Below are 23,893 nucleotides of genomic sequence, written 5' to 3' on the forward strand. Positions count from 1 at the left end.
AGGTCAGGAGGGCGACTCAACGTGTACTTTGTGACTTAGCACTATGAGTAAATACTCAAAAGTATGAGGTGGTGTCGTGGTCGAAGAAGCGTCGATGCAGTCTTGGATCGATGTAGGCGTAGGGTGATGGATGATAGTTTGTGGTCGTCGCAGTTGGATGAATGATAAAACGAGTCAAAGGCATACTGATGCAGCCAGAGGCAGGAGAAGTCCCCAAGAAAGCCATTGTGGGCACCTGCTGGGTTCGTGGCAGCTGGAACGTGGAGTGAGAGTCGAGCATGGCAATTCTTCACGATGTTTGGCCCGATCTTGAGAGCCTTGTGATGGTCTGGAAAACGAGGGTTCACGATCGAGAACTGGCAGCATGGATCTGCGATCCGGGCTTGACAACGCCAAGCGATCGTTCCCACAATCCGTCCTAAAAGGACAATTCCCGATTCCCAGTCACTCTGGACCCTGAACCGGAAACCTCAAAACAGACTCATCGACGATCTCACAGCCTCCAAAGCGAACTGGATGCACCTTGTTTGCGTCATTGTTCCGGGCCGTGGATTGAACCCAAATCTCAATTCGTGTGATGATCTGAAGGTCTGGACTCACCGGAAATGTTGTCCTTTAGTCCAGAACAAACTTTTCTACCAAACATGCCCCGTTTGTGCGTCCTACAATCATCATGATTTGAATGATCTGATGAAGCTTGGGTCAGGGGTTTATTGTTCACGAGGGGTGCTGTTGTGGTCCATACGGTGGAACTCTTTTTCCGCTACGCCAGGATTCTTGTTAGCAAATCCCAAAGTGTGTCTTCGATCTCGATGCGAATCTTCGATGGCAGTGTCACATGTGCCGGCGTTTCTCACCATCATACAATCCTCCACGCGGTGCTCGGTAAAGATCACGAGATCCAACAAAGCTTCCTCTTCCCCATGACATCATCCAGCACTCCAGCTCTGACACGTGACCTTATTCAATAAGTAGATACGGGCAAGCATAGGGCACCTCTGCTGCAAGACCAAATTTCGTCTCAAGCGCCAGAGTACTCCACCGTACCTGGATCGATGAAGTGCTGACCTTGTTGGTTGATCTAATGCGTCGCATTCGGTATCGTTTGGAGGGAAACTTTCAACACTTCTCGTCAACGGGATGAATCAAGGATACTTCTAGTTCAAAGAACTTCCAAAGCGGCCTAACTGGCATGGTCACTTCGGTGTCTATACACAGGCATTTCAAGTTTATACAAGTCCTCAATGCCGAGGCACGGCCAGATGAAGCAAGGATTGTGTCCATGCGACTAAATCTGTGGTATCGGTACTCAAAGATGATGCTTTCGGCGGCTTCGAAGTTGGATCTTGGGGGGAGGGGTAAGCGTCACTGAATTCATGCCTTAGGGAAGAGAAATAGGCGTGAGGCGTACCCAAGCTCTATCAAGCTCAGGTGTCCCGAAAGCTTAGCTGATAGCCCAGCTACTATTGTGAAGCGAGATAGGCCTCAGGCCTTGAGCTGATCAATTCAGCAGTACGGATATCTACGACAGGAATAATCGCTACTGATTTGAGATCTAAGCATTTATTACTGGAGAAGTGCGATCGCATCATTTTGCCCACTGCGACTCTGCACCATTACACTGGGAATCAATCCTGGTGGGTCTAACTCTAGATAGATACCTGTGGCGATCCGCCAGTCAAAACTCTGCAACCGTCGTCACCTACGGGGTAAATGTTGTCAATCCACCTTCATTACTGGGTAGAACTGTGACACTCCCCTGCGGGCTTCCCGTACCACGAGCTTCCCTAGTACTAGAGCTGAAGATTTCAAGGGGATCGGCACCTAAAACACCTCTGTGTCGTACGTAGATGGCCGACTTAAATAGCTTATAGCTCGCTCCGTATTCTCAATTGTCAGATTGCACTACGCAGGTCTTCCGAGAAAAGTACATCATGTCAGTCGCAAACGCTGGCATTGCCGCCGCGGCAACCTCAGCTCTGGCCGAAGACCCGTTTAAGGACGATAAGCTCGATAACCCCACCGGCCTCGAGGATGAAGACCATCCTGTAGCCCCCGATCAGTTCATCACCAAGTATCAGACATCCAGGTGGGAGCGCTGGGCATACTATTCCTATTATGTCGGCAACAATGGCTTGACTCTCTTCAACTTTGGCCCAACCTTGTTTCAGGACTTGCTGTACGAAGCTGCCGGAGAAAGTGAACGCTTGGTGTTTCTGGGCGCCAATCGAACCATCAACAGCATAGTTCTTCTCGCCAATGGCATCTCTTTCGCAATCCAGGTGGTATTGTTCCTCATTCTAGGAAGTATGGCTGACTACGGCACCTGGAGGCCCTGGATCCTGATATTCTGGTCCATTGTTGCATTCGCTCTCGGGTTTGGCTGGCTCGGTGTACACACAGAGGAAAAATGGCCCATTGCCACAGGTTTGTATATGGTGGGTTTGATCGCCTACCAGATGTGTGTCACATTCTGGACTGCAGCATTCCCAGGCTTAGCAAGAAATACTCCCGAGATGCGTGAACAGGCCCAGAAGTTTGAAAACCGAGAGATTACTCGTGACGACTATGATTTCGCCGACATGATGCAGCGCAACCGCATTTACAATGTGGCCTTTATCTGGCAATCCGCTGGAGAGATTGTCATTCTGGCAATCCTGGTTGGAATCCTATTCGCCTTGGATGTGAACGCGAGCGCTGCCAACAATCTATGGGGTTTAAGTGTGCTGATTGCCTATGCGACTGGGGTTTGGATTCTCCTCGCAATTCCATGGTTCATTCTTGAGAAGCGTCGACCAGGCCAACAACTCCCAGTGGGTATGAACATTGTCAGCGTTGGATTTTGGAATATCTATCGCGCAATCGTTCAGATTTGGGAGTTGAAGCAAACTCTTCTTTATCTCATTGGTGAGTGTGTCGGATCGGGTCCTCCGCGATATCAAACCTGACATCAAGATAGGCTACTTCTTACTCGGAGACTCCTTGAACACGACCGTGACCGTCATCGCGACTCTACAGAATACGGTAGTGTCTTACAATACCTTAAAGTTGACATATCTCCTCATTGTCGGAATCGCAGCGCAGCTGATCGGCATTTATGGGTTTTGGATAGTCCAGAAAAAGTTTGGACTTAGCACCAAAGTCATGTTTGATGTAGTCATGATTGGTATCCTCTTGCTCGATGGTTGGGGTATGGTAGGTATTTGGACCCAGAAATTTGGCTTCCATAACGAATGGGAGTTCTGGCTGTACCAAGTGGTGTACGGTCTCGTGGTAAGCCCCATTGGTTCTTCTGCAACAAGATGTCTGTACTTACCCACATAGGTCTGTCCGTGGTATGCATACAGCCAAACGATGATTAGCGAAGTCACGCCCAGAGGAAAAGAGTTCCTATTCTTCGCTTTATTCAGTATCATGGGCAAGACTAGCGCATTCATTGGGCCCATCGTGAGCAGCGCAATCATTACGGCCTCGCCCAATGGGAACAACAGCCTTCCCTTCTACTTTTTGTTTGGATTGAGTCTGCTCAGTTTTTGTCTCCTTTGCTTCTTCGTGGACCTGAAGAAGAGTAGAGCTGAGCAGGAGATATTCTTGGCAAAGGAAAAGGCGGCGAAAGAGCGAAGAGCAAGCGTGATCAGCGGTACCGAAGTATATTGAGCCTCAAAGAAGTTCAACCATCCGGTTGTGAAGGTAGCTCTGTTTTATAACGTGGCTAGGAGGCAAGTAAGGAGAGATTTGGGTCAAATTATTTCGATCGAGTCTCATGTGTGAGATGACAACGACCGGAGGAGGGAAAGGAAAGAGTCCATCCTGTTGCGAGGCATGAATAGTTTGGCCGCCATGTAACGATTGAATGCACACTTAAATCAACACGGTATGGAGGACAGGATCTCTAGCACTCGTATATCGCCGCTAGTTTTGGATCTGAATATTTACTGAGAGAGGAGTCGAGCACATGTCTGAGTTCAACATAGGAGGTCGAAAAGGGGCCGCAAGCTCTCACCGCCTTTGCCACGTGACCAACCATCTGTCGACCGTGGTTTCTGCCAAAATGCCCACCGCGCCCAAAACTCCTGAACATCAAAACGCCCAAAAGTTCGGGAGACAACTCTGACAGCGGTGCGCTGTTCTTCAAGAAATACAAACCCCCCATAGCCGCTTGTCGGCCGATTCATTCATCTCCAGCCGTTTTATCGGGATTTAAAGTCCACGACGAGACCTCAACATGAGATCCTTTCTCAACTTCGCCGCTGTCCTCCTCCTGCTCCCCTTCTCCGATGCATTGAAATTCGATCTTGTGGCCCAGGCGGGTCACAGCAGTAAGAATGAGCGCTGCGTGCGGAACTTTGTCAACAGAGATACCCTCGTCGTCATAACTGCCATCGTTAGCGGCCATCGGGGCGATGGACAGATGGTCAATATGCATGTATGTCGCCAGACATGACTGCGATGAACGAGCGTTGTGCATTACATGAGGTGCTAATCTATATGTTTCCAGATCAAAGACACAGTTGGCAACGATTTCGGCCGACCCAAGGACGTTGCAGGCGAGCAGAGGACGGCATTTACAACCCTAGCTGATTCCCCTATCGATGTCTGCTTCGAGAACACCTTGACCGGAAGATGTATGATTTCGACTTCCATTCGCTAGCTACGGACTCTCAACTGACCCATGCTGTAGCAAACACTCCCAACCCAACTCGGCATGTCGAACTAGACATCGACATTGGTGCCGACGCACGAGATTGGTCCAGCATCCAGGCCTCTGAGAAATTGAAGCCTGTAGAGACCGAACTGCGGCGGATAGAAGAGACGGTCAATGAGATCGTTCAAGAGTTGGAGTATTTGAGAACGCGCGAACAGAAGCTACGTGATACGAATGAGAGTACGAATGAACGAGTCAAATGGTTTGCATTTGGAACAATGGGTATGTTGGTCGGTTTGGGAGCGTGGCAGATTGTATATTTGAGGTCGTATTTCAGGTATGATATTTTGAACCTCCCCATCTCCAGCATCTCTGTATATGTGTGGCATTTGGACTGCTTGCTAATGTTTTGTTTCACTTAGGTCGAAGCATCTGATCTAGTGGCCGTTCTTTCGGCATCGTCAAGCACATACACTCATCAAAGCATAGCTTTCGCAGGACACGAATCCATGTCTCGATAGAGGACCAAAAGTACACTTACGATCTGTTCATGTATAACTATTCCACTGCCAACTATTTTCTTGCCATGGGAAAAAGATGCGGGATATCTTACCGTGTGTCCGACTTCCCATTTTCTTCTACAAATTGCAGCCACTCGCATCCGTATATTCGATATACGATATTATCTGCGAGTAAGCATTGACTATCCCCTTGTAATCCACTGCTCAGCATCAGGATTAACCGATGAACTCGCGCAGACCCTCCTCTGGCACAGGCTTGGAAAATGTTGTGTGTCTATTATGTATAAGAGTGAAAGCTTTCCTTGTCTTCCTTGTATGCCGTGCCGAGCCTTGCCTTCACACGCTGTCCTCACGAACCAAAAAGCCCCGAAAAGGAAAGTACAAACAGCACATCCGGTGGAATGAAAAGCCTTTTTAAAGGGATGTTCCCGCACCGTCACTATACCCCCAACCCTTTTTCTTTTTTTCCAATTCAGGATATTGCTTCAGAAGCGCCCATTAACTCTAGAATCTATTGTTGTCTGCCTCCAGACTAGACCAAGAAGCGGATGCACTGTTGTCTTCTTGATTGTACTATGACAGTATTTCCAGGATTTAGACTTATCTGCTATTGACGCAAACGTGTGATTTAGGGGCATGCCGTCCCTGGAATGAAGGTGAGGCAATTACTGTCACTAAAGGACGCAGGAAGGAGGTGCTTTGCGTTTCTTACCCAGTCTGGGTGCCACTGCACGGCTGAATCCCCCTTTATCTGCTAAACCAACTGCTGGTTGATTCCAGTTTGGAGATCTCTCGCTATTCAATCCAGCTCAATGCACGCCACAGATGTTTTTGTTTTGAGACCATCGCTCTATATCGTTGTCTACTTACATGCGGCGACAGATTTCCATACTTGGGTTTCGGGTATCTCGATGTCCGTGAGGCTCCCTACTGCACCAGGCTATACTTCTGTTTCGTGTTGATCTCGCCATAGTCCACCGTCGGCCACATCTGTCTCTTCGAGCTGGTTATGTCTTTCTGAGGAGGAGATCTGTCACGTCTATTTTCAGTTGAACGTAGGGTAGATTAAATCTTAAGTCTGATGCTAGTGAATATGCCCACAGAAACACACATATTGTATTCCATGTTTCTGATACCTGGTGACCAACATGACTCTGCTCAGGGGTGTTCAGCCTTGAAGTCCTTTGTTCAGCTTGCTCCATGGAGATGGCATCTGTACGACCGAATTCACATGTTGGAACTATTCCCTTTTCCCGAATGCTATATATTTGGGGCCGAGCAGGACTCTTTGCGTGCTGAATAGATGTCGAATTCCAGGGATTGATCCCTATCTCTCAGCGTCCATTGGACTGGTTAATGTTTCTGTGAAAAATAGACATGTATATGTCCTTCATTGGACATTAGCCCGCAGCGCTGTCTCTGATCGCTCCTTGCAGGCTTATGCGTACATAGCGAAAAGCTCCGTCGTCCATTTGCTAAGTGGTTCTTCTTCTATTGGTCCAAAAGAATGAATATACTTTCTCATCTTCCAACACCTTGTAGCAGCCACGAAGGCCATCAAATAACGTCGTGTAGCTGGAAGGATGGTATTGAGCGCCGGATAATGCTAGTGTAGATGTTCATGAGAATGTTTTCCAATCCAATGCTCCAGCAATTGCAGCCGCGCCCTCCTGAGATCTCCAGGCACGCTGATGACCTCTACCGCCCCTCAATCACGGTTTGGGCTTGGCTGCTTTTATCCAGACACCCGGCTCTTTGTTAAACAGCTTGCTACTCCGATTCTTCTCGTGAGACCATGCATACGCCTCTGACTGTGCATTTTGCTGAGCTTCCACACTGAGTATGAAAAGCACCACTACACTCATGCACTTAAAGCTTATCATTCACCTGAGACATTGAGACAGCATATTCCACGCTCACCATGGCTCCTAGTAATGTCAAATTTCTACCTGGTGGTGTGCTGTATTCTGACGGGCTTCTAGAACCCCGAAAGACTCTAAAACCCAGAACAACCCGAAAGACTCAAGAGATCCGAAGGATCCAGAACCCGGTCCCAAATGCTCTTCGTGCAATCAAAACCTTAACAGCCTTCTCCAGAAGAAGCCACAAGAAAATCGATCCTAAGTGGTAATGATATCGCGGAATTCCTCAAGAGCTATCCTTCTGACAGTGGTATAGTTATGATTGCTCTCCCATCATCACCCTTGTTGTAGGCGGAGAAGAGGTGCAGTTGAAGGCCCACAAAGACCTACTGGTCGTCCAGTCGGCATTTTTCACCACATGTCTGGCTGCAGGCATGCGAGAGAGCTTGGAAAATAAGATAGAATTCCCTACAGACGATCCGATGGTCTTTAGAATTTTGATTCACTGGTTGTATACCAGACGCTTGCCATCGGTTCGAAATGAAGACCAGAATCTCATCATGATGATGGCGTGGATACGAGTAGACCAGCTTATGATGCTCCGCTTCTTTCCAAACGATCTGATCGATGAGATAGCAAAGTATTGGCAAAAGAACCTGGTGTCTCCTCGAGAATTTACCCTGGTCTTAGATCACCTCACACCCCATCATCAACTCTACCGCCTGGCAACAGAATGCTTCGTGCACGACAGCACTCTCAAGCCGAGGCATTACGGCAACAATGACGGTAGCATACAGGCTTGGGGCCCTCAGATGAAAGCAATCGTCTCCAGATCTGATTTGCCGGTGGAAGAGATGGCCAACACATCATTAACAGTATTGAATGTTTCACAAGCTAAACGGGGTTCTAAGAAACCAGGCTATCGCCCTGAGGACTACTACATAAGAGATGGTACGAGGCAGCCAGCAGCCAGATAATCTACTGCTTCAAGACCGTCCACACAGCCTAAAAACCTGTATTCTCAAACAATAGCCAGCAATGATAGCAATTAATGGCCAAAATGCAGGCAAGCTGCCTCCTGAACTGCTCTTTATGCTTCACCTGTGCTTTATGATGACCTATAAGCAAGCCATATACTCTTTTGCCAGCCGGATACTCCATTCCCATGCCTACAAACCACAAAAATCTATCTTTGCCGCGCGAACCCGATATTTCTTGCTGTGGTGAGGTGTGTCCGCGCCAAATCTGTGATGTCGGAGTTGAGCGGCTCGCGCGAGGCTGCAACCCCCTAAATCGGGTTCCTCCAATGCATCTTGCAGGGTCAAAACAGTGCATGCCCTCCACAATGGAATTCTTTGAAAGCAAGGAACGCCGGGAACACAATCCAGACTGCCTTTGGCTACTAGTCATAGCTTGATATCTACGACGGAGAAATGACATCCCAACGTGTCTTTCTCACACAATTTTACTCAATGAACATAACGGGCAACCCCGGCCCATCCGCATAGTTCCAGACTAAAGAACTCCAGACACACAACCAGAACTACCTTTGTCTAACGTTTGCAGCTTGACATGGGTCACAAAGACATTAGAATCCGGGTGGATCAGTCCGATATCTTTTGCTTGATACAGCTAAAATGCCCACCAGAGCTACTTTCAGCTTTGCAGCCTCGTGAGGTTCAAAATATCATCGGAGAATGTTAAGTGGTGCGTTCTGTGCATAAGACTCAAGCCACTGTGACGGATGGGCTTTTCGAGATGATGACGCTTGAAACGGCCTTGGAGTGACAGCATAATCTGTCTTTACAGATTGGAGTGGCAATAAGTCCCTCCTCTTGTCCGTGGTCTTGAAGTCAATCGAGGTGGACTCCATCTACCCATACTGTCAGTCAGCATACCATATACCCATATCAAATGAATGGAGATGGATTCACTTGACGACACCGCCTGCCTGTGAATTGTTTTGTGAAGTTGTTCTTTACAGGCAGTCTGGGGGTTATTGAGGCAGCTCTAAGCTGAAAGTGCCTCAGCATATGCATCTGCCTCAACCACAATATATTCTTCTAAACTCTCGCACAAAATTCTAGCCTTCCCATCCTCATACAATATATCTACCTCAACCTTTTCAAGCCAGGTTAGCTATTTCCCCGAGCAACATTCAAGTGCAACACTCAAAATGGCGTCTAGCTCAGGACTGAGCGCGAAACTCAATGCCGCGAAGGCAAAAGTTAGTCCCTCATCTCTCCCAATGTAAGTACCCCGTCCCAGGAAAACTGGTCAAAGTGAATTGAAGTTAACATGGACGCAGTACATTGGCCACATTCGCAATCATCACGCTCGTCGTCGGCGCAGAAAAGCACGTCTTCACGGCTCACAAGGAGATCTTGATGCGAAAATCTCCCTTCTTTGAAAAATGTCTTTCCTCGGGAATGAAAGAAAGCATGACCAATATGATTCACCTCCCAACAGATGAGTCTGCAGAGTTCAGCTTGATACTGTCTTGGATTTATGGTGATACGGACCTGAAATTTACCGAAGCTAATTCCCAAAAGTACATCGAAACATTCCCAAAAGCGTGGCTATTGGCGCAGAGACTGTGCATGCCGGATTGCCAGGACTGGCTCATTGATTGCATGATGGTATGGCTTCAGAGCTCTAAAGTCCCAAAAAACCTGATTTTGTGGTTGCTGGATCCCGACAATATTGACTTGGAATATGATGAGCTGAAGGAATGCCCATTATTCAAACTGTTTTATGATGAACTGGTCTGGAACTTTCAAATTTACGACAACCACCCCAATGAGGATGAATCCTCACGATGTGAATTTGTCCAGAAACTCAACGAGCTGACAAAATGGTGGCCAGACTGCAAGGTCAGTATTGTACAGCTCGTTTATGATATTGGTGTGGTCTCCAAGAAGCAATCCACAGAGCCGGCAAGGAAGAGAGGATGTCAATACCATGTGCACCCGAAGTACGAGCCTTGTGCCCAAAAGAAGTGAGCCTTACGTTGCGGCAGAGATACCAGACTACGTGTCATTCCATGTCTTCAGCTTTGCACCGTTCAAATCGCCCTCTTCAAATCATAGGTTTATGACTGTCACCGCGAGCTCAATGCCTTCCTTTCTTCAGCTTTCGTCCATAGATAGAAAATACCGAGCTGAGATATTCTCGTAGTCAATGCGATTGCCCACCTCTCTCTTACTAGTACTTTCGTAGTTTTATATCACATCCCAGATTCAAAGGCCGGGCAGTTCGAGCGAGATCACACATTTAGTGACATTCCGTCGCCCATACCATGCAATATCTTCACGATCCTTGAGCAGTGACGTGTCACAGAGTCAAGTGATATGGAAGTGAATTTGCTCTCGAGTGAAGTTCTCTGTTGCAAGTCTGCATTCAACCCACTTCAGGAAGATTCTCTTCCTCAATCTCTCCTCGATCACTTTCTTCCAACCCACGCGGACCATCCCAAAACACCACAAAATTACACTTTCATTGGCGCATTCCAATGAAACCCCAGTCAAAAGTCGTTGCGACGGCCGATAGAGTAGAAGAGAACCAAGCTGCGGCTACATCTTCTACTAAGTGGCTTCCAACGTAGGTGTGGCACTCTGAGTCCCACATCCATCCTCGCTTACCAAAATCTAGTGCCTTTCCCTCATCCACCATCATTACGATCATCGTTGGCTCGAAGAAACATAGTTTCTCAGCACATAAGGATGTGCTGACCGCAAAGTGCCCCTTCTTCGCTAATTGCCTTGCTTCTGGCCTCGAAGAAAGCGTGAGCAACACAGTAACTTTCCCGGATGATGATGACAGCAGATGCTTTCTTCATTTTTTCCAATGGATATATCATGAGGCCGTCCCGGACCTCTATGAAGCAGACAAAGGTGCGCGGGGGCTGAGTTTGGACGTCAAAACCTGGGTGTTGGCCGACAAGTTATGCATGCTAGAATGGCAGGATCGGATCATGACAGAAATTGGAAAACGCACCAAGTTGATACAAGCGAGTAAACTCCTTTGGTTGCTTGAGAATGGTTCGCAGAAGTCCATGATTTTCAGATTTGTCTGGGATCAATTGGTATGGACTCTGGCTCGCTATCCCAAGCACTACCGTAAGAAGGACGAAGCAGAGCATGGCACGGGGGCCAATGGACTTCGGAAACTAGTGTCATCGTGGTCAGAATGTGACATTTGCGTGACAGAATTCCTCCACGACGTTGTTGTCGAGGCGAAATCCTTGGAATCCCCGCGACCAGCAACTATGGGATGCAAATACCACCTACATCCTGCTGACCAGCCATGTGAACAGGCAATGAAATCGTGAGGAGTCCAATGACAACAGTGGCAGGTCACTGGAAGATGCTCGATCCCTGAAATGGCTGCCGACTTTGCTGTTGAGCTTAGGGGTCCAGGAAGGAAGCGGAACCCTCACGAAAGCATGCTCAACATCACTTAACGACATGGGGCAAAGTGGTACTGTCAGATTTTGGCGGAGATATGAAGGTGGTTTGTAGCTGGATACAGAAGATTTGAGCAACCAGCGAGCAGAGTAGCCAAATAGCTCCATAGAAAGGATCGAGCTTGGGGCACAATTTTTTGCTGGTCACAACGAGCTTCCACGCGCTTATCAGGTCCATGAGAATAGACAGGCATGCTTTGCCGCTGCTATTTCCTCATAAGTCAACGCTCTCATAGATTATGTGTCTAGAGTTTGCTTCCTGGCATTGTTGGCACCGATAATGGTTTTGCTCTATGGGTCTACTTGAGCAATTGCGGAGTCGCTTGATCCGTGGCAAGTTGGCGCTCTTCGCAGGCAACGGTATTTTAACTCAATCATCTTGCCTCTAGGAAATGACTTTGCGACGCGGTATACAAAGACGGCGGCAAGGGAAATTGAAAATAATGAGCCTTCATCTTTCTGTCATCTCTCAACTTTTCGCTAGATTTGACTTTCTTTTGAGCTCCTTCTCCCAGAATTCTCGAAATTCAGATCCACATCTTCATTCTCCCCATCCAATCTTCTTGAACCATCTGCACGATGGCTTCGGACAGCACAGTCAATCTTGTTTCAGCTGCGGCTAGTGATACCGTGGATGAGGCTGAAGTGGCAGATGAGCCTGTTCCAAAACAGTGCGTCAATCTGCTAAGAGTAATCGGGCTGTGCTAACAAATTCTCAGTTTCGCAGCCTCTCCGATTGTCACAATCATCGTTGGAGCCAAACGTCACTGCTATGCAGCGCACAAAGAGAAGTTGATCGAGGAAAGCCCATTCTTCAGACTGTGCCTGAATCCTCAAATGAAAGAAGGACAAGCCAATGAAGTCGAATTCCCCGAAGATAGCTGTGTGTCATTTGACAGCTTCTTCCTTTGGATCTACAGCCGGAATGTTCCAAGTGCAGCGACCCAAACAGAAGTGGCCGGAATGATGAAGGCGTGGGTGCTCGCAGACAAGCTTTGTATGCCTGAATGGCAGAACAAGTTCGTGGATGGCTTGGCGGATTTCTGGCGCCGGTGTGTTTTTCAACCTCAGCACCTGATCTGGCTGTTTGATAACGTTGATCAATCATTGCCTCTCTTCCTACTGGGCTTCAGGCAATTAGCGTGGGACTTGTCGAGTGACCCTGGGAGACACCAGGACGACTATGCAAAAGAGCTTGAGGTTCTGTTGGCAAAGCAAGAATATCTTCCTGTCCCTATCCTCTTTGCAGTCGTGAACGCGAAAGATATAGCAAAAGAACCTGCGACGCGGCCTGAGAAATATCACGTCCGCGCGAACGAGCCTCATCAAGCAGGACGGATTGAAGATACCGAGTGGTGATGTCAATACTTCCTGGCTCGTGGTCGCCGATACCGTTGAATAGGCTTCCTCGGCACGACCAGGAAGCGAAAGCACACAGGAGGCGCTGCGAACATCGGCAGAAGTCGAAATGGAGTGCTGGTGAACATGAATTTTCATTAATTAGGCAGTGAGAATTTGCTGGCTGCGTTTGATTTGAAGCAAGGTTTGACGATCAACCAAGAAGGCTGATAGCATGAATCGATCGTCGTGAGCGAGATCTCTCATGGTGACTTGATGGGCTTATGGGATGGGCAAGGTAGTGGAGGCTCGGTCAGCGAAAGGATTCAATTCGTGGAGGTGAATGGCATGACAAACCACGACCAAAGCCAGTTCACAAAAAACAAGAAAAGCGCAAGAGGCTCCTGGAATGGGATAGCAGAACAGCTGATCAGTCATCCTTGCAACTTAATTTGACTTGCCTCATGAGCGCTCGAATTCCAGTCCCCTGAACCAGTCGATGGTCTTCACATTCAGACCATGACCCTCCTAGCTTGGTCTACAACTTTGCTTCCGTTTACCACAATCTCCCAAGGTTGTGCAATTTGATTCATGAGTGAGGGCACTCATCCAATTGTTCCTTAGGCCAGTGATCCCTCTCCCAAACCCATGCATTACCTTTGACCTTTGCTTGGCATGTGTAGAACGAGAGGTGTAGCTATTGTCCGCAGCGATTGTGTATTGGAGGACCGGAAGGGCAGAACGATGGACCAAAAAAGCAAGACAATGAAGGGGAACTGGACACTTTCTGGACCAGGATTGGTCAGAGGCATAGAATGTACAGCATTGATTGCAAGAGAGAAACATTGAATTTATGAATTGTGTTCTCATGGGTCCCGGGATGGTTATTACGGGAGACAAATGCGCTGTTCAAGCCATGGGAATGTAGCTTGCTCGATGGCCATGGGCAAGACAGGAGGTCATTGCATGTGGTAATGTGATGACGATTGTCCAAGAGTCGCCCAACGTATCGTGATGTTTGTAAGAGAAGAATCGTAGCGTTGATGGTGCTGGGTGAGCCACTTAATTTGGGACCATGCACACCCCGGTGGTTCCATGGACATGGTATTTGCAACCTTGCTTCGATGGATTGACAGGAGTGCTTTTGGCAGCAGTGACCAGATCTAGAATCATCCTGCTATCGACGACACCGTTACCGAGCAAACCATCCCAAGTTTCTTCGCTCATTCCCGAATATACTGCTCCCGATAGGGTTCCAGCCGCTCTGGCCATATCGTGGATAACTTGATCTCGCAGAAATTTGCCGAGAATGGAGTCCGGGTTGAGTACGATACTGGGGTCGGCAAGGTAGCCCGGGAAAATGTAATTGTACTCGGTATATCTCATCATTCTGGCCATGAGGATATCCTGGAAGTGAGGCATGCATAGCTTATCCGCAAGAATCCAGGCCTCGATGTTGTCGAGGACATTCAACATGTGAGTGAGAGCGGGAATTGTTTTTCCGTAGAGGTGCAAGGTGAGGAGGTGAAAGGCGCGGGTTGTATCTTCCGGCATTCTGACGATGTTCGCTAGATGTTCTTCCATATTCACTGAGAGACACTTTGCGAAGAATGGGCACGAGTCGACCAGTATGTCTTTATGGAAGTAATACTCGACCTCATCTGGACCCACAAGGACGGTCACGATCTTCGAGTTGATAAAGCTAATTCATTGGAATCAGAGATTTGGAGGGATATGAGTTGCTGTAGTTACCTGCTCATGATGGTGGTTTTTGAACGGCATGAAGGATTGGTCGGAGGTGGATTGCACGACATGCAGCAATTCTGCGTTCTGTCTAGGCTCAAGGAATCCGTCTTTGGGCAAGGTTGTAAAAGCAGAACTCAGTTAGCATGTCATTTCATGACAGCAGTGCTGTTAGGCGCACGTTGTCTTGTGAGTTAGTGGTGAATTTATTGTGCACGGCACTGCAATGAGAATGGAGTTGGACATTGGTACCGGCATGAAGTCAGCGATGTGGTTGCCCGTTTGTTTCACCACCACCGTCACCATTGCTCTTTGTACTCACATTGTTGAAGGATGCTGATTTGTTAGCTTTGTCCAACGACATCTGATCACTTTAGTAGCAGATTCTGTGCGCATGAGAAATAGAAGCAAGACAAGGCTGGCTGTGATAATTGTCATTGCACCTCACCTTGAACCTATACTATAATCGGAGACAAGGAGGTTGAAAACAACTTCGAACAAGAGTGGGGATAGACCTGACTGTTTAAAGAAGAAGAGGAGGAGGGCTAGTTGCTCTCGTGCATGAGTGCTCAACTGAATTGTCATTGCTCAAGTCCTAGGGAGATGGGAGTTTAATATTATCCCTGAAGGGCTATGTGCCCGAAGTCATCTAGACATATGTTTCCTTGCAGACAGAGGAGGGTACATACTCGTCGCTGCTTTGAATTCATCCATGGCCATCAGAGTCTTTGCATCAGATATCTGTGACTGACCTGACGTGGATAAGAACATCCTCAAAGAGCCCTTGTGGCCAATAATGGCGCGACTAACTAATGCTCGACGCGATGGATGCCTGGCCAACAAACAACAACATTGCTGGACCAGGGATCAATGGTGCCTTGCTGGTGGGGGTTAATGATCCAGACCACTTTATCGCAGAGTACTAATCAGTGTTCATCGTTCTGGAACACAAAGGGAAGAATTGAATTATCCTCTCCTCGGCGTCACTGACACTGGCAGTTGATAGAAATTGACGCATCTCGAGAGTCATTCAAGTTTCCCCAATTCCTCGGAACCTGGAATCTCCACAACTCGGCATTGCTGGATGACAGGCGACGGACTGGTCACTGGTTCATGGCAGCTTACCAAACACTTTGATTCTGAACCTGAACCTGAACCTGAACCCGAACCCCGGAGCTGAACCACTGCACGCCTCGCCAATTACTTGTGCCCCAATCCGCACGTCGTCCATCCATGTCAATTCATTTTATGCTCTGATTCTTCCTCTCTTCACTTTCGCGCACACAACCTTTCATCGGCCCATCTGATTTCTTCTCCTCTGGGGATTCATCTTGCCTTATTTATTCTTCTTTACAGCGACAGAGGCTACCAAGGTCTGATCATCAGTTCTTAACCCGGTACTTGCAACCGGAGATCTTTGCCTACCAGTACGGCGTGTGGAGAGAACTTTACGCCATTCCTGGTTGAATGGGTCCCAAGAAGGAGAAAAGCAGCCTCAAGCGGAATAGGGTATTTTACTCAGCTGTGCCTGCCTTTGAAAGCCTCAACCCTAACCGGTCCACTTATAGTATAGTACCAACGACGAACATGATACCAAGAAGGTGCGACGGTCCGAGAGGTTGTCCTCACAGTCTCAAAAAGACCCGAACCAACCTCACAACACACCTCTAAAGGCGCATTACCTCCCATCGCCTTTGACGGCACAAGAATCCACCGCTACAGAGCCTTTCAAAGAGCGAACCGCAAGTCCGCCCGAAGGCCGTCCCAGTCAGCTGCGTCATGTTACTCCCCCATCTCCCCCCCAGCTCTACGCCCTCTCTTCTCCTCCACAAGACACACAGCCATTGTCACAATTTATATACCCGCCCCAAGACCTCCAAGCTGATTTGGACGATGACGACGGTACTTGGGGCTACCTATTTCCCTCCGCCGAGGTTGGACATCGCTTGACCATGAAGAGAAGAGCTTTTTGTCCCGCCCCAATCAAACCTCTCGAAGTTTCTAGACAAACAGTCAAGAGCAAGAAGCGCGGGAAAAAGGAGCTCGCAGGCGACGAAGATCAATATGAAGCCGAGAAAACCGTCCAAGGTTTTCCCGCCGGAGGGTATCTGATAGGTAGACATCCCGAATGCGACATGGTCCTTGATATTCCCACCATCTCCAACCGTCACTGTTTACTCTTCAACGAAACCCGAAACGGCGATGTCATTGCTGTCCTGGAAGACCTGTCCATCAATGGCACGTTTGTACAAGAGCAATTGGTCGGTCGGAATAAGCGACGGGAATTGGAAGACGGCGATGAGATTGCAATATTGGATGAGGCTCGCTTCGTGTTCCGTTATCCCCGCAGCCGGGATTCCAGTGCCTTCAACTCGCGATACCGTGTCCTTCAGCAGCTCGGTAAAGGTCATTTCGCTACAGTCTATCTATGTGTCGAGCGATCCACCGGCTTCAAATTCGCGGTCAAGAAATTCGAGAGGCGTATGGGTGACTCGCAACGCTCACAAACCGAAGGTCTTCAGCAGGAGATCGCCGTCCTCATGAGTGTCAGTCACCCAAATGTTCTGTGCCTCAAGGAGACTTTCGATGAGCCTGATGGCGTCTTCCTCGTTTTGGAACTCGCCGCAGAGGGCGAGCTCTTTAACTGGATTGTAACGAAACAAAAACTCACAGAGGCGGAGACTCGGAAGGTCTTCATCCAGCTATTCCAAGGCACAAAATATCTCCATGAGAGAAACATTGTACATCGTGATATCAAACCGGAAAACATTTTACTGACAGACAAGAATTTGTCGATCAAGCTGGCAGATTTTGGTTTGGCTAAAATCATTGGCGAAGAGTCGTTCACCACTACTTTGTGTGGAACCCCTAGTTGTAGGTGGACGATCACAATTACTGTTGATCATCCCCAGCTAACTATTGTTCAGATGTTGCGCCTGAAATCCTAGAAAATACCCGACATCGAAAGTACTCCAAAGCGGTCGATGTGTGGTCTCTCGGAGTTGTCCTGTACATCTGTCTGTGCGGCTTTCCACCCTTTTCTGACGAGCTCTACTCTCGAGAAAATCCATATACACTCGCCCAGCAGATCAAAATGGGACGTTTCGATTACCCTTCACCGTACTGGGACCCCGTCGGCGATCCGGCATTAGATTTGATTGATCGAATGTTGACAGTCGATGTCAGCAAGCGCATCACGATTGACGAATGCCTCGACCACCCTTGGACTCGCGATATTAGTTACATCAATCCAGCAGACTCGATTGACGGCCTTACTGGTGTGATGAACTCGCTCGACTTCTCTAAGCGTAAAGTTGAGCGTGAGCGTACTCTGCTGGCCAACATCAACGATATCAAGGTGAGCAAAGTTGTGGATATCACAGCGAATCGATCAAAAGGTGAGAATGGCTCCTGCCCACCTCCCGACACAACGCCTGCCCATGTCAAGGTGTGGGACAAGAACCCCGCAGGCAAGAACCGCATGGTCTCTCAAGGCAAGGGGAAGAAGGCAGCGGCCAACGCCAAGGAAGAACATCCTGCTGCGAATCGGCAGGAGATGGAGTTTATGGGCATGGGTGGAAAGGGTGACATGCAACTCTTTGGTGATGATGTCTCGTCCAGATATCTACCTGAGGAAGTCCCAAAGACCGCTGGGAAGAAGAAGTGAACGATCGTCACATGGAATACTGTACATGCCTATACGTGCGCCAGGAGTAATACTTTCGTTGCAAGTTGGAGTTGGCAGTCAGTTCTGGCGTGGAAGATGGTTGGATGTTGAATGCGGAAGGAAGGGACTGCGATCATGGATAGGAGGGGTATGTTTTTGTTATCAAAAGCCATCAGACTTTCGGACTGGACCTGCATGTATTATACATACATGACTTATAGGCGTATATGTGTCCATACTCAAAACAAGCCGTAGTTTGATTGCACATAGGTAGCTAGGTAGTCAATGGGATTGGAAAAGAAAAACATAGTCCGACAATCCTGCCTCCACACTAAACTTGCTGGTCATGCTCTCATCACATTCATGAAGCCCATGTAATCTGTATCTATCTATTCTACCAAAATTCATGCAACAGCATCCATTTCCTTCTCCACGACCCCCTGGGTATCTACCCATCATCAACATCAAACCTCACGACCTCGACCTCCAACGTCTCGGCATCCACCAACACCAACTCGCCCGTGACGCTAAAACTCGGCACGGCGACGAGTCTCACCGTCTGCCCACCGGGCCCATCGATGACGGCCGTGTCAAACCGGGGCTGATTGCCGACGAAGAAAACGTGCGGGCACGCATCGATGACGAACTGGTCGCGCTCCTGGAACGGGTAGCAGTGCAGCGTGTCCGGGGCGGTTGGGGCGCCGCACCGCCAGCGCAGCATGCTCTCCATGACCTCGAGGCGGCCGTCGGCGCCGCTGCCGTCCGGGCCCCCCAGGTCCACGTACTTCAGGATGTCGTCGACCGGCTGTCCGGAGTTGCCCATGAACCGCCAGCCGCTGATGTCGCCGTCCCAGGGGTTCGTCACCGAGTCAAACCAGCCTGGTTGGGTGTTTGATGTGGGGATCGTGTCGAGGGAGGTGATGGTGGTCGTGGAACTGTAGGCACGGGAATGCGGGAAGATGGCGGGGTGGATGGGTTGTTGTGGGAGAGACGTGTTGGCCGGGTCTTGTTCTCCGGACATGATGGTTATCGGGACGGTGGGGAGGAGTTCGGATAGGAAGGCGTCCAGGAGTTGTGTTGGGATGGGATTGTACGAGGACGCGTCGTAGCCGTATTTCTTGTTGGCGTGGTGCGTCGATGTGGCTTTGTCGCTTTGCTGGTTGGATGCGTTGCTGATGATGGCGTCTGCGGCGATGGAGTTGCCCGCGATGACGAGCCGTGTGATTTGTGCCGAGGATTCTTGGTCGATTGTGTCGAGGGATTCTCCCAGGAGGAATTCGGAGAGCAGTGAGAGTTGTAGTGTGTCGGCCGAGGTGCCGGAGATGTTGAGGCCGCTGACCAGCGCAATTTTCTTCCGGGGTTGGTTGTCGAGGTCCATCTTGGATTCCTCATCCTCTTCTTCGTCTCGCTCGCCACGGTTGGGCTGGCGAGGTAGTTCTGGGATGTGGATGTCAAGGACATCGAAGTCACCGTTGGCATTCTCTGTTCCGAGGACGGCTATAATGACACCGGTGACGAGTAATGTGTTTTTAAGCATTGCGCCCGACAGTCGTAATCTCCCAGATTCATCCTCCAACATGATCTGTGTCTCGCCATCTTGAGAGAAGTAGGATTTCCTCGGAGGTGGGCCAGCGATCCAGTGCTCTCTGGATATGTCTTCGAGGATGTTGGGTTTTAGAGCCATGTCGAGGTAGACTGTTCCCACGACCCAACATAGCTGGCCTTGTCGCACATCCAAGACTCTATCGACCCTCTGCGCATGCTCCCCGGCGATCTCAAAGTCTTCCCAATCTGCTTCGGCAATCTTTTCCACCACGGGCTTCAACTTGGCTAGCCGCAAGAAGTACATGTCGCCATATTGTTGAAGGTATTGCTTGGTCTCCCCGCGCGGTAACCGGTAGGAATAGAGAGGGTTGTAAGTGTCTGGTAAACGGGTTTTGGTGCCAAATTTCTCGTTCTTGTCGTGAGGCCGGAGAAGACCTTGTGTTGGCGCCATGGTGGCAAGAGTTGAGAAGAGGGAGCGCTTGATAATCCTGTGAAGGCTTGTCAAGTATCGACCAGGAAAACACACTGAAAGTTGTTACAAAAACGCAATTACTTTTACTGGTCACTCGTCCACACCAAAATCCCATGACGCGAAGTCGGAGATACGACGCGTTGGAGGTCGCGTGCATGGCTAATTGATTTTTGCAAGAGGAATGTTTGCCGAGCGTAGTTAAGTTTGCTTCGCTCCATTTCATGTCCAACTATTCCAGTTGAACTTGCAACTCATACTACGAGTACGTACCTGGGAAGCACCCTAGGTAGGTCAGTTCTATATCCCTCACGGCGATTTCCAGTGTTTATGAGATACCTCGTACCTCGTCACATAACATGGGTAAAGTAGCGAGGAACACGCTGGCTGTAACTGTGTTTGCGCACTCCGGCTCACGCTCTAGCAGCCTCGGCTTGTTCTCAACCACAGCCGACCCCACACTTGAGTCCCTACCAACTTATCTCCAGCATCCATGGATGGTTTTTGGAAAGTCTCCAGTCCCAGATACAAATTCTATTAATTCAATTATCACTTCTTGCTCGAACAACGCTCTTCCCTAACATTGTGTCTCCCACTGTGATATCGAAGCCCCATCACTAACTGAAGTTATATCAACTTCTCGTACAGCACATCATCATGGCATCACCACCAGCCCTCAACACACCGCTAACCAAGCTGCTGGGTATCAAATACCCAGTTATGTTGGCGGGAATGGCTCGAACATCGGGCGGCCCTCTCGCCGCTGCAGTGTCCAATGCAGGAGGTATTGGAACGATAGGTGGCCTGGGCTATACTCCCAAGCAACTCCAAGAGGTAAACATTCACCAAATCTATCAGTACAATCCACTAATTCCACACTCAGATCATCGATGAGCTCAAAGAAAACCTCACAGACAAATCCCTCCCCTTCGGCGTCGACCTAGCCCTCCCACAAGTTGGCGGCAGCGCTCGTAAGACAAACCACGACTACACGCACGGCCAGCTAGACGAGCTGATCGAAGTCACGATCCGCAACGGGGCCAAGATCTTCGTGTCGGCCGTGGGCGTCCCTCCGGCGCGCACGATCAAACGCCTGCACGAAGCCGGCATCCTCGTGATGAACATGGTCGGCGCCCCCAAACACGCCGAGAAAGCCCTGCAAGCAGGCGTCGACATCGTCTGCGCCCAGGGTACCGAAGGCGGTGGCCACACGGGTGACATCGCGAACAGCATCCTGATCCCTGCGGTCGTGGACGTGGCGAAGAAATACAAGTCCCCGTTGACGGGCGAACCTGCTCTCGTCGTCGCCGCCGGCGGCATCTACGACGGACGCAGCCTGGCCAGCTCGCTGATGCAGGGCGCAGTGGGCGTATGGGTGGGCACGCGGTTCGTGGCGGCTGACGAGTCCGGTGCCAGCAGACTGCACAAAGAAGCGGTCGTCAGCGCCGACTTCCTCGACACGCAGCGCACGCTCGTCGTGTCGGGCCGCCCCCTCCGCATGAAGCTCAACGACTACGTGCGCAACTGGGAGGCGCAGCCAGAGCGCATCAAGGAGCTCACTGACAAGGGTATCGTGCCCATGATGTATGATATTGAGCAGGAGAATGAGATTGATATGCCGTTCCTGATGGGTCAGGTCGCCGCCATCATCACGGACATCAAACCCGCCAAGGATATTTTGGAGGATATGGTCCGGCTGGCCGTTGAGCAGTTGCGCCTCGGCGCTACGTATATCGAGGGTGCGAGGAGTAGTAAGCTATAATTCGCTGTGCGTGCAGATGGATACTAGTAATCTTACCCATGTCAACGATTCCAAGTCGATGGAGTTGCGGGTTTACATGTACGACAATAGAAAATCGTTCCTTTGAATAATAGATGCACCAGTTCTTGAGGATCCATTCAACTCTGCTCTCTACTGAAACAGCGCGAGGTATGCAGATGCACATGGATAAGAATGTCATATTTTCTGTACGGATGTGGAGGATCGATTTGAAAATCAAGACTTAAACCCATCTTAATGACAATGACAATGTCAATGCTTAACGCCATTAACCACGCCACTGGCCGAAGCAGATGTCGCACGCTGGCCGTTGGCTTTACCCGCCAGCATCTCCGGTGGTGGTACAGGTCCGAAGACAGGTTTGGCGATTTCGGCGGCCAATTCTTCCTCCCCTTCATAGCTGCCTTCGTCGTCCTCATCTTCCTCATCGTCATACTCTTCGTCGTATTCGCTTTCGGTGCCTTCTTCATCGACCAAGTCTTGCTGGATCGGACCTCCTCGACCTTGTTCTTGCATGGATTTGATGATGTTCCGCATCTGTTGTTCCTGCTTGCGAAGTCTTTCGAGGTCTTCCTTGTCTCGGGTTCGCTCCTCGGCCATTTCCAGAATATTCCGGTTGGTCTGGTCGTGTTTGCGAGTCAGAGTGAGATTCTCCTTCTCTAGTCGTTTGGTCTTTTTCGACATCTCTTCCATCTCCTTGCGAAAGGTGAGGAACAGCTCATTGCTGTTGTTGAGAGTATCTTCCACCTGCTGCATTGTGAGCAAGAATATTTCAGCTAATGTCTTGGAAGAATAAAGTCGGAAGTGGTGACAAGAGTGATTCTTACCTGTTTGAATTTCTCGACGTAGATATTGAGCTGGCTTCTCAACTCTGCTTCGGTGTGGGAGAAGGTGGATACTTGATTGGTCAGAGTACGACAGCGGGCGGCCTCAGCATCGGCTCGTCTTCGTTCCACCTCATGTTTTGCCTGCAGATGAGCTATCTCGGCGTCCTTGTGGCGAAGGATGGCCTTGAAGTGGGTTTCACGGATATCGGCCTGATCGGACAAGACTTTGCACCTCGTCTTGAATCTATAATTGGGTTAGTATGGAAAGGGGAAAAAAGATACTGGACGACATGACATGGAGGGAGATACGTACAATTCGTCGAGTTCGAGGTGTAAATTTTCGGCATGGGTGGTGGTCTTTGAATTCATGGCATCCTGGACATCATAGAGCATCTGATCGAGCTTTTCATTCATCATCTCACGTGCCTGCTTCTCGTTTTCATCCAACTTTTTGTTCTCATCCTTGAGCTTTTTGTTTTCCTTTGTCAACTCTCTGCATAGTTTTTCCAGCTTATCTTTCATGGTGGCGGTCTTGTTGTGTTCAGTTTTTGCCTTTTCCGAGTCCTTTTGTAACTGATCTGCACGCTTCTTGCTTTTGGCATGGTCACGTTCCAGCTTTTTCATGTCGGATAGAAGTTCCTCATACTTTCTCTGGACGACATCAAGACGATTCATGGGGCCTTCGACGCTGCTTATTAGGTCGTTGAGATCTCTGGTTGCTTTTTTCACCTCACGGTCGACCTCTGCCTGCTGATTTTTCTCGCCGGCTTTCTCCTGCTCCAACTGAGATAGTCTGGCTTGAACGAGTTTTGCATTTTCCTCGGCGCTCAAGTGCTTCTCTTTCTTCGCTTTGCCCTTCTTCGCGATAGGAGCAGGGGGAGGCAAATCTTGGACATCGCCATTGGAGCCGGAGTGTTGCAGGACGGGGGTTTGGTGAATGGGGAGTGCAGTGGCCATGGTCCGTCGGGGAGCGACAGATTATGAGGGCCTTGCAATGTGGGTGGAGGTGTTACCAATGAGTGGCGTAGCAT

General features: G+C 49.4%; 10 protein-coding genes across 10 annotated transcripts; 7 read left to right on the forward strand and 3 right to left on the reverse strand.

Annotated features, from left to right (window-relative positions):
• Nucleotides 1-1,934: 1,934 nt before the first annotated feature.
• LTR84_007587 (uncharacterized protein) lies at nt 1,935-3,657 on the forward strand (the record flags this gene model as incomplete). The annotated part of the gene is made up of 3 exons (XM_064851140.1): nt 1,935-2,907; nt 2,960-3,273; nt 3,325-3,657. The coding sequence occupies 3 exons, from the start codon at nt 1,935-1,937 to the stop codon at nt 3,655-3,657; spliced, it is 1,620 nt and encodes a 539-aa protein (XP_064710143.1).
• Nucleotides 3,658-4,225: 568 nt separating this feature from the next.
• Nucleotides 4,226-5,081, forward strand: ERV25 (vesicle coat component; the record flags this gene model as incomplete). The annotated part of the gene is made up of 4 exons (XM_064851141.1): nt 4,226-4,426; nt 4,499-4,625; nt 4,682-4,927; nt 5,068-5,081. 4 exons carry the CDS (start codon nt 4,226-4,228, stop codon nt 5,079-5,081), a joined length of 588 nt encoding a protein of 195 aa, XP_064710144.1.
• A 2,006-nt stretch (nt 5,082-7,087) lies between these two features.
• LTR84_007589 (uncharacterized protein) lies at nt 7,088-8,005 on the forward strand (the record flags this gene model as incomplete). Its single annotated transcript, XM_064851142.1, has 2 exons — nt 7,088-7,293; nt 7,345-8,005. 2 exons carry the CDS (start codon nt 7,088-7,090, stop codon nt 8,003-8,005), a joined length of 867 nt encoding a protein of 288 aa, XP_064710145.1.
• Nucleotides 8,006-9,204: 1,199 nt separating this feature from the next.
• LTR84_007590 (uncharacterized protein) lies at nt 9,205-10,030 on the forward strand (the record flags this gene model as incomplete). The annotated part of the gene is made up of 2 exons (XM_064851143.1): nt 9,205-9,278; nt 9,337-10,030. 2 exons carry the CDS (start codon nt 9,205-9,207, stop codon nt 10,028-10,030), a joined length of 768 nt encoding a protein of 255 aa, XP_064710146.1.
• Nucleotides 10,031-10,539: 509 nt separating this feature from the next.
• LTR84_007591 (uncharacterized protein) lies at nt 10,540-12,852 on the forward strand (the record flags this gene model as incomplete). Its single annotated transcript, XM_064851144.1, has 3 exons — nt 10,540-10,628; nt 10,680-11,210; nt 12,213-12,852. The coding sequence occupies 3 exons, from the start codon at nt 10,540-10,542 to the stop codon at nt 12,850-12,852; spliced, it is 1,260 nt and encodes a 419-aa protein (XP_064710147.1).
• Nucleotides 12,853-13,893: 1,041 nt separating this feature from the next.
• On the reverse strand, nt 13,894-14,591 carry LTR84_007592 (uncharacterized protein; the record flags this gene model as incomplete). Its single annotated transcript, XM_064851145.1, has 2 exons — nt 13,894-14,533; nt 14,584-14,591. 2 exons carry the CDS (start codon nt 14,589-14,591, stop codon nt 13,894-13,896), a joined length of 648 nt encoding a protein of 215 aa, XP_064710148.1.
• A 1,450-nt stretch (nt 14,592-16,041) lies between these two features.
• On the forward strand, nt 16,042-18,241 carry LTR84_007593 (uncharacterized protein; the record flags this gene model as incomplete). Its single annotated transcript, XM_064851146.1, has 3 exons — nt 16,042-16,083; nt 16,143-17,448; nt 17,502-18,241. 3 exons carry the CDS (start codon nt 16,042-16,044, stop codon nt 18,239-18,241), a joined length of 2,088 nt encoding a protein of 695 aa, XP_064710149.1.
• A 448-nt stretch (nt 18,242-18,689) lies between these two features.
• Nucleotides 18,690-20,237, reverse strand: LTR84_007594 (uncharacterized protein; the record flags this gene model as incomplete). The annotated part of the gene is made up of 1 exon (XM_064851147.1): nt 18,690-20,237. One exon carries the CDS (start codon nt 20,235-20,237, stop codon nt 18,690-18,692), a length of 1,548 nt encoding a protein of 515 aa, XP_064710150.1.
• A 675-nt stretch (nt 20,238-20,912) lies between these two features.
• On the forward strand, nt 20,913-22,017 carry LTR84_007595 (uncharacterized protein; the record flags this gene model as incomplete). Its single annotated transcript, XM_064851148.1, has 2 exons — nt 20,913-21,089; nt 21,139-22,017. 2 exons carry the CDS (start codon nt 20,913-20,915, stop codon nt 22,015-22,017), a joined length of 1,056 nt encoding a protein of 351 aa, XP_064710151.1.
• Nucleotides 22,018-22,287: 270 nt separating this feature from the next.
• On the reverse strand, nt 22,288-23,819 carry LTR84_007596 (uncharacterized protein; the record flags this gene model as incomplete). The annotated part of the gene is made up of 3 exons (XM_064851149.1): nt 22,288-22,782; nt 22,863-23,106; nt 23,176-23,819. 3 exons carry the CDS (start codon nt 23,817-23,819, stop codon nt 22,288-22,290), a joined length of 1,383 nt encoding a protein of 460 aa, XP_064710152.1.
• Nucleotides 23,820-23,893: the final 74 nt, after the last annotated feature.

This window comes from Exophiala bonariae, assembly GCF_035927105.1.
Source record: "Exophiala bonariae strain CCFEE 5792 chromosome Unknown scaffold_3, whole genome shotgun sequence".
NCBI lineage: Eukaryota > Fungi > Ascomycota > Eurotiomycetes > Chaetothyriales > Herpotrichiellaceae > Exophiala > Exophiala bonariae.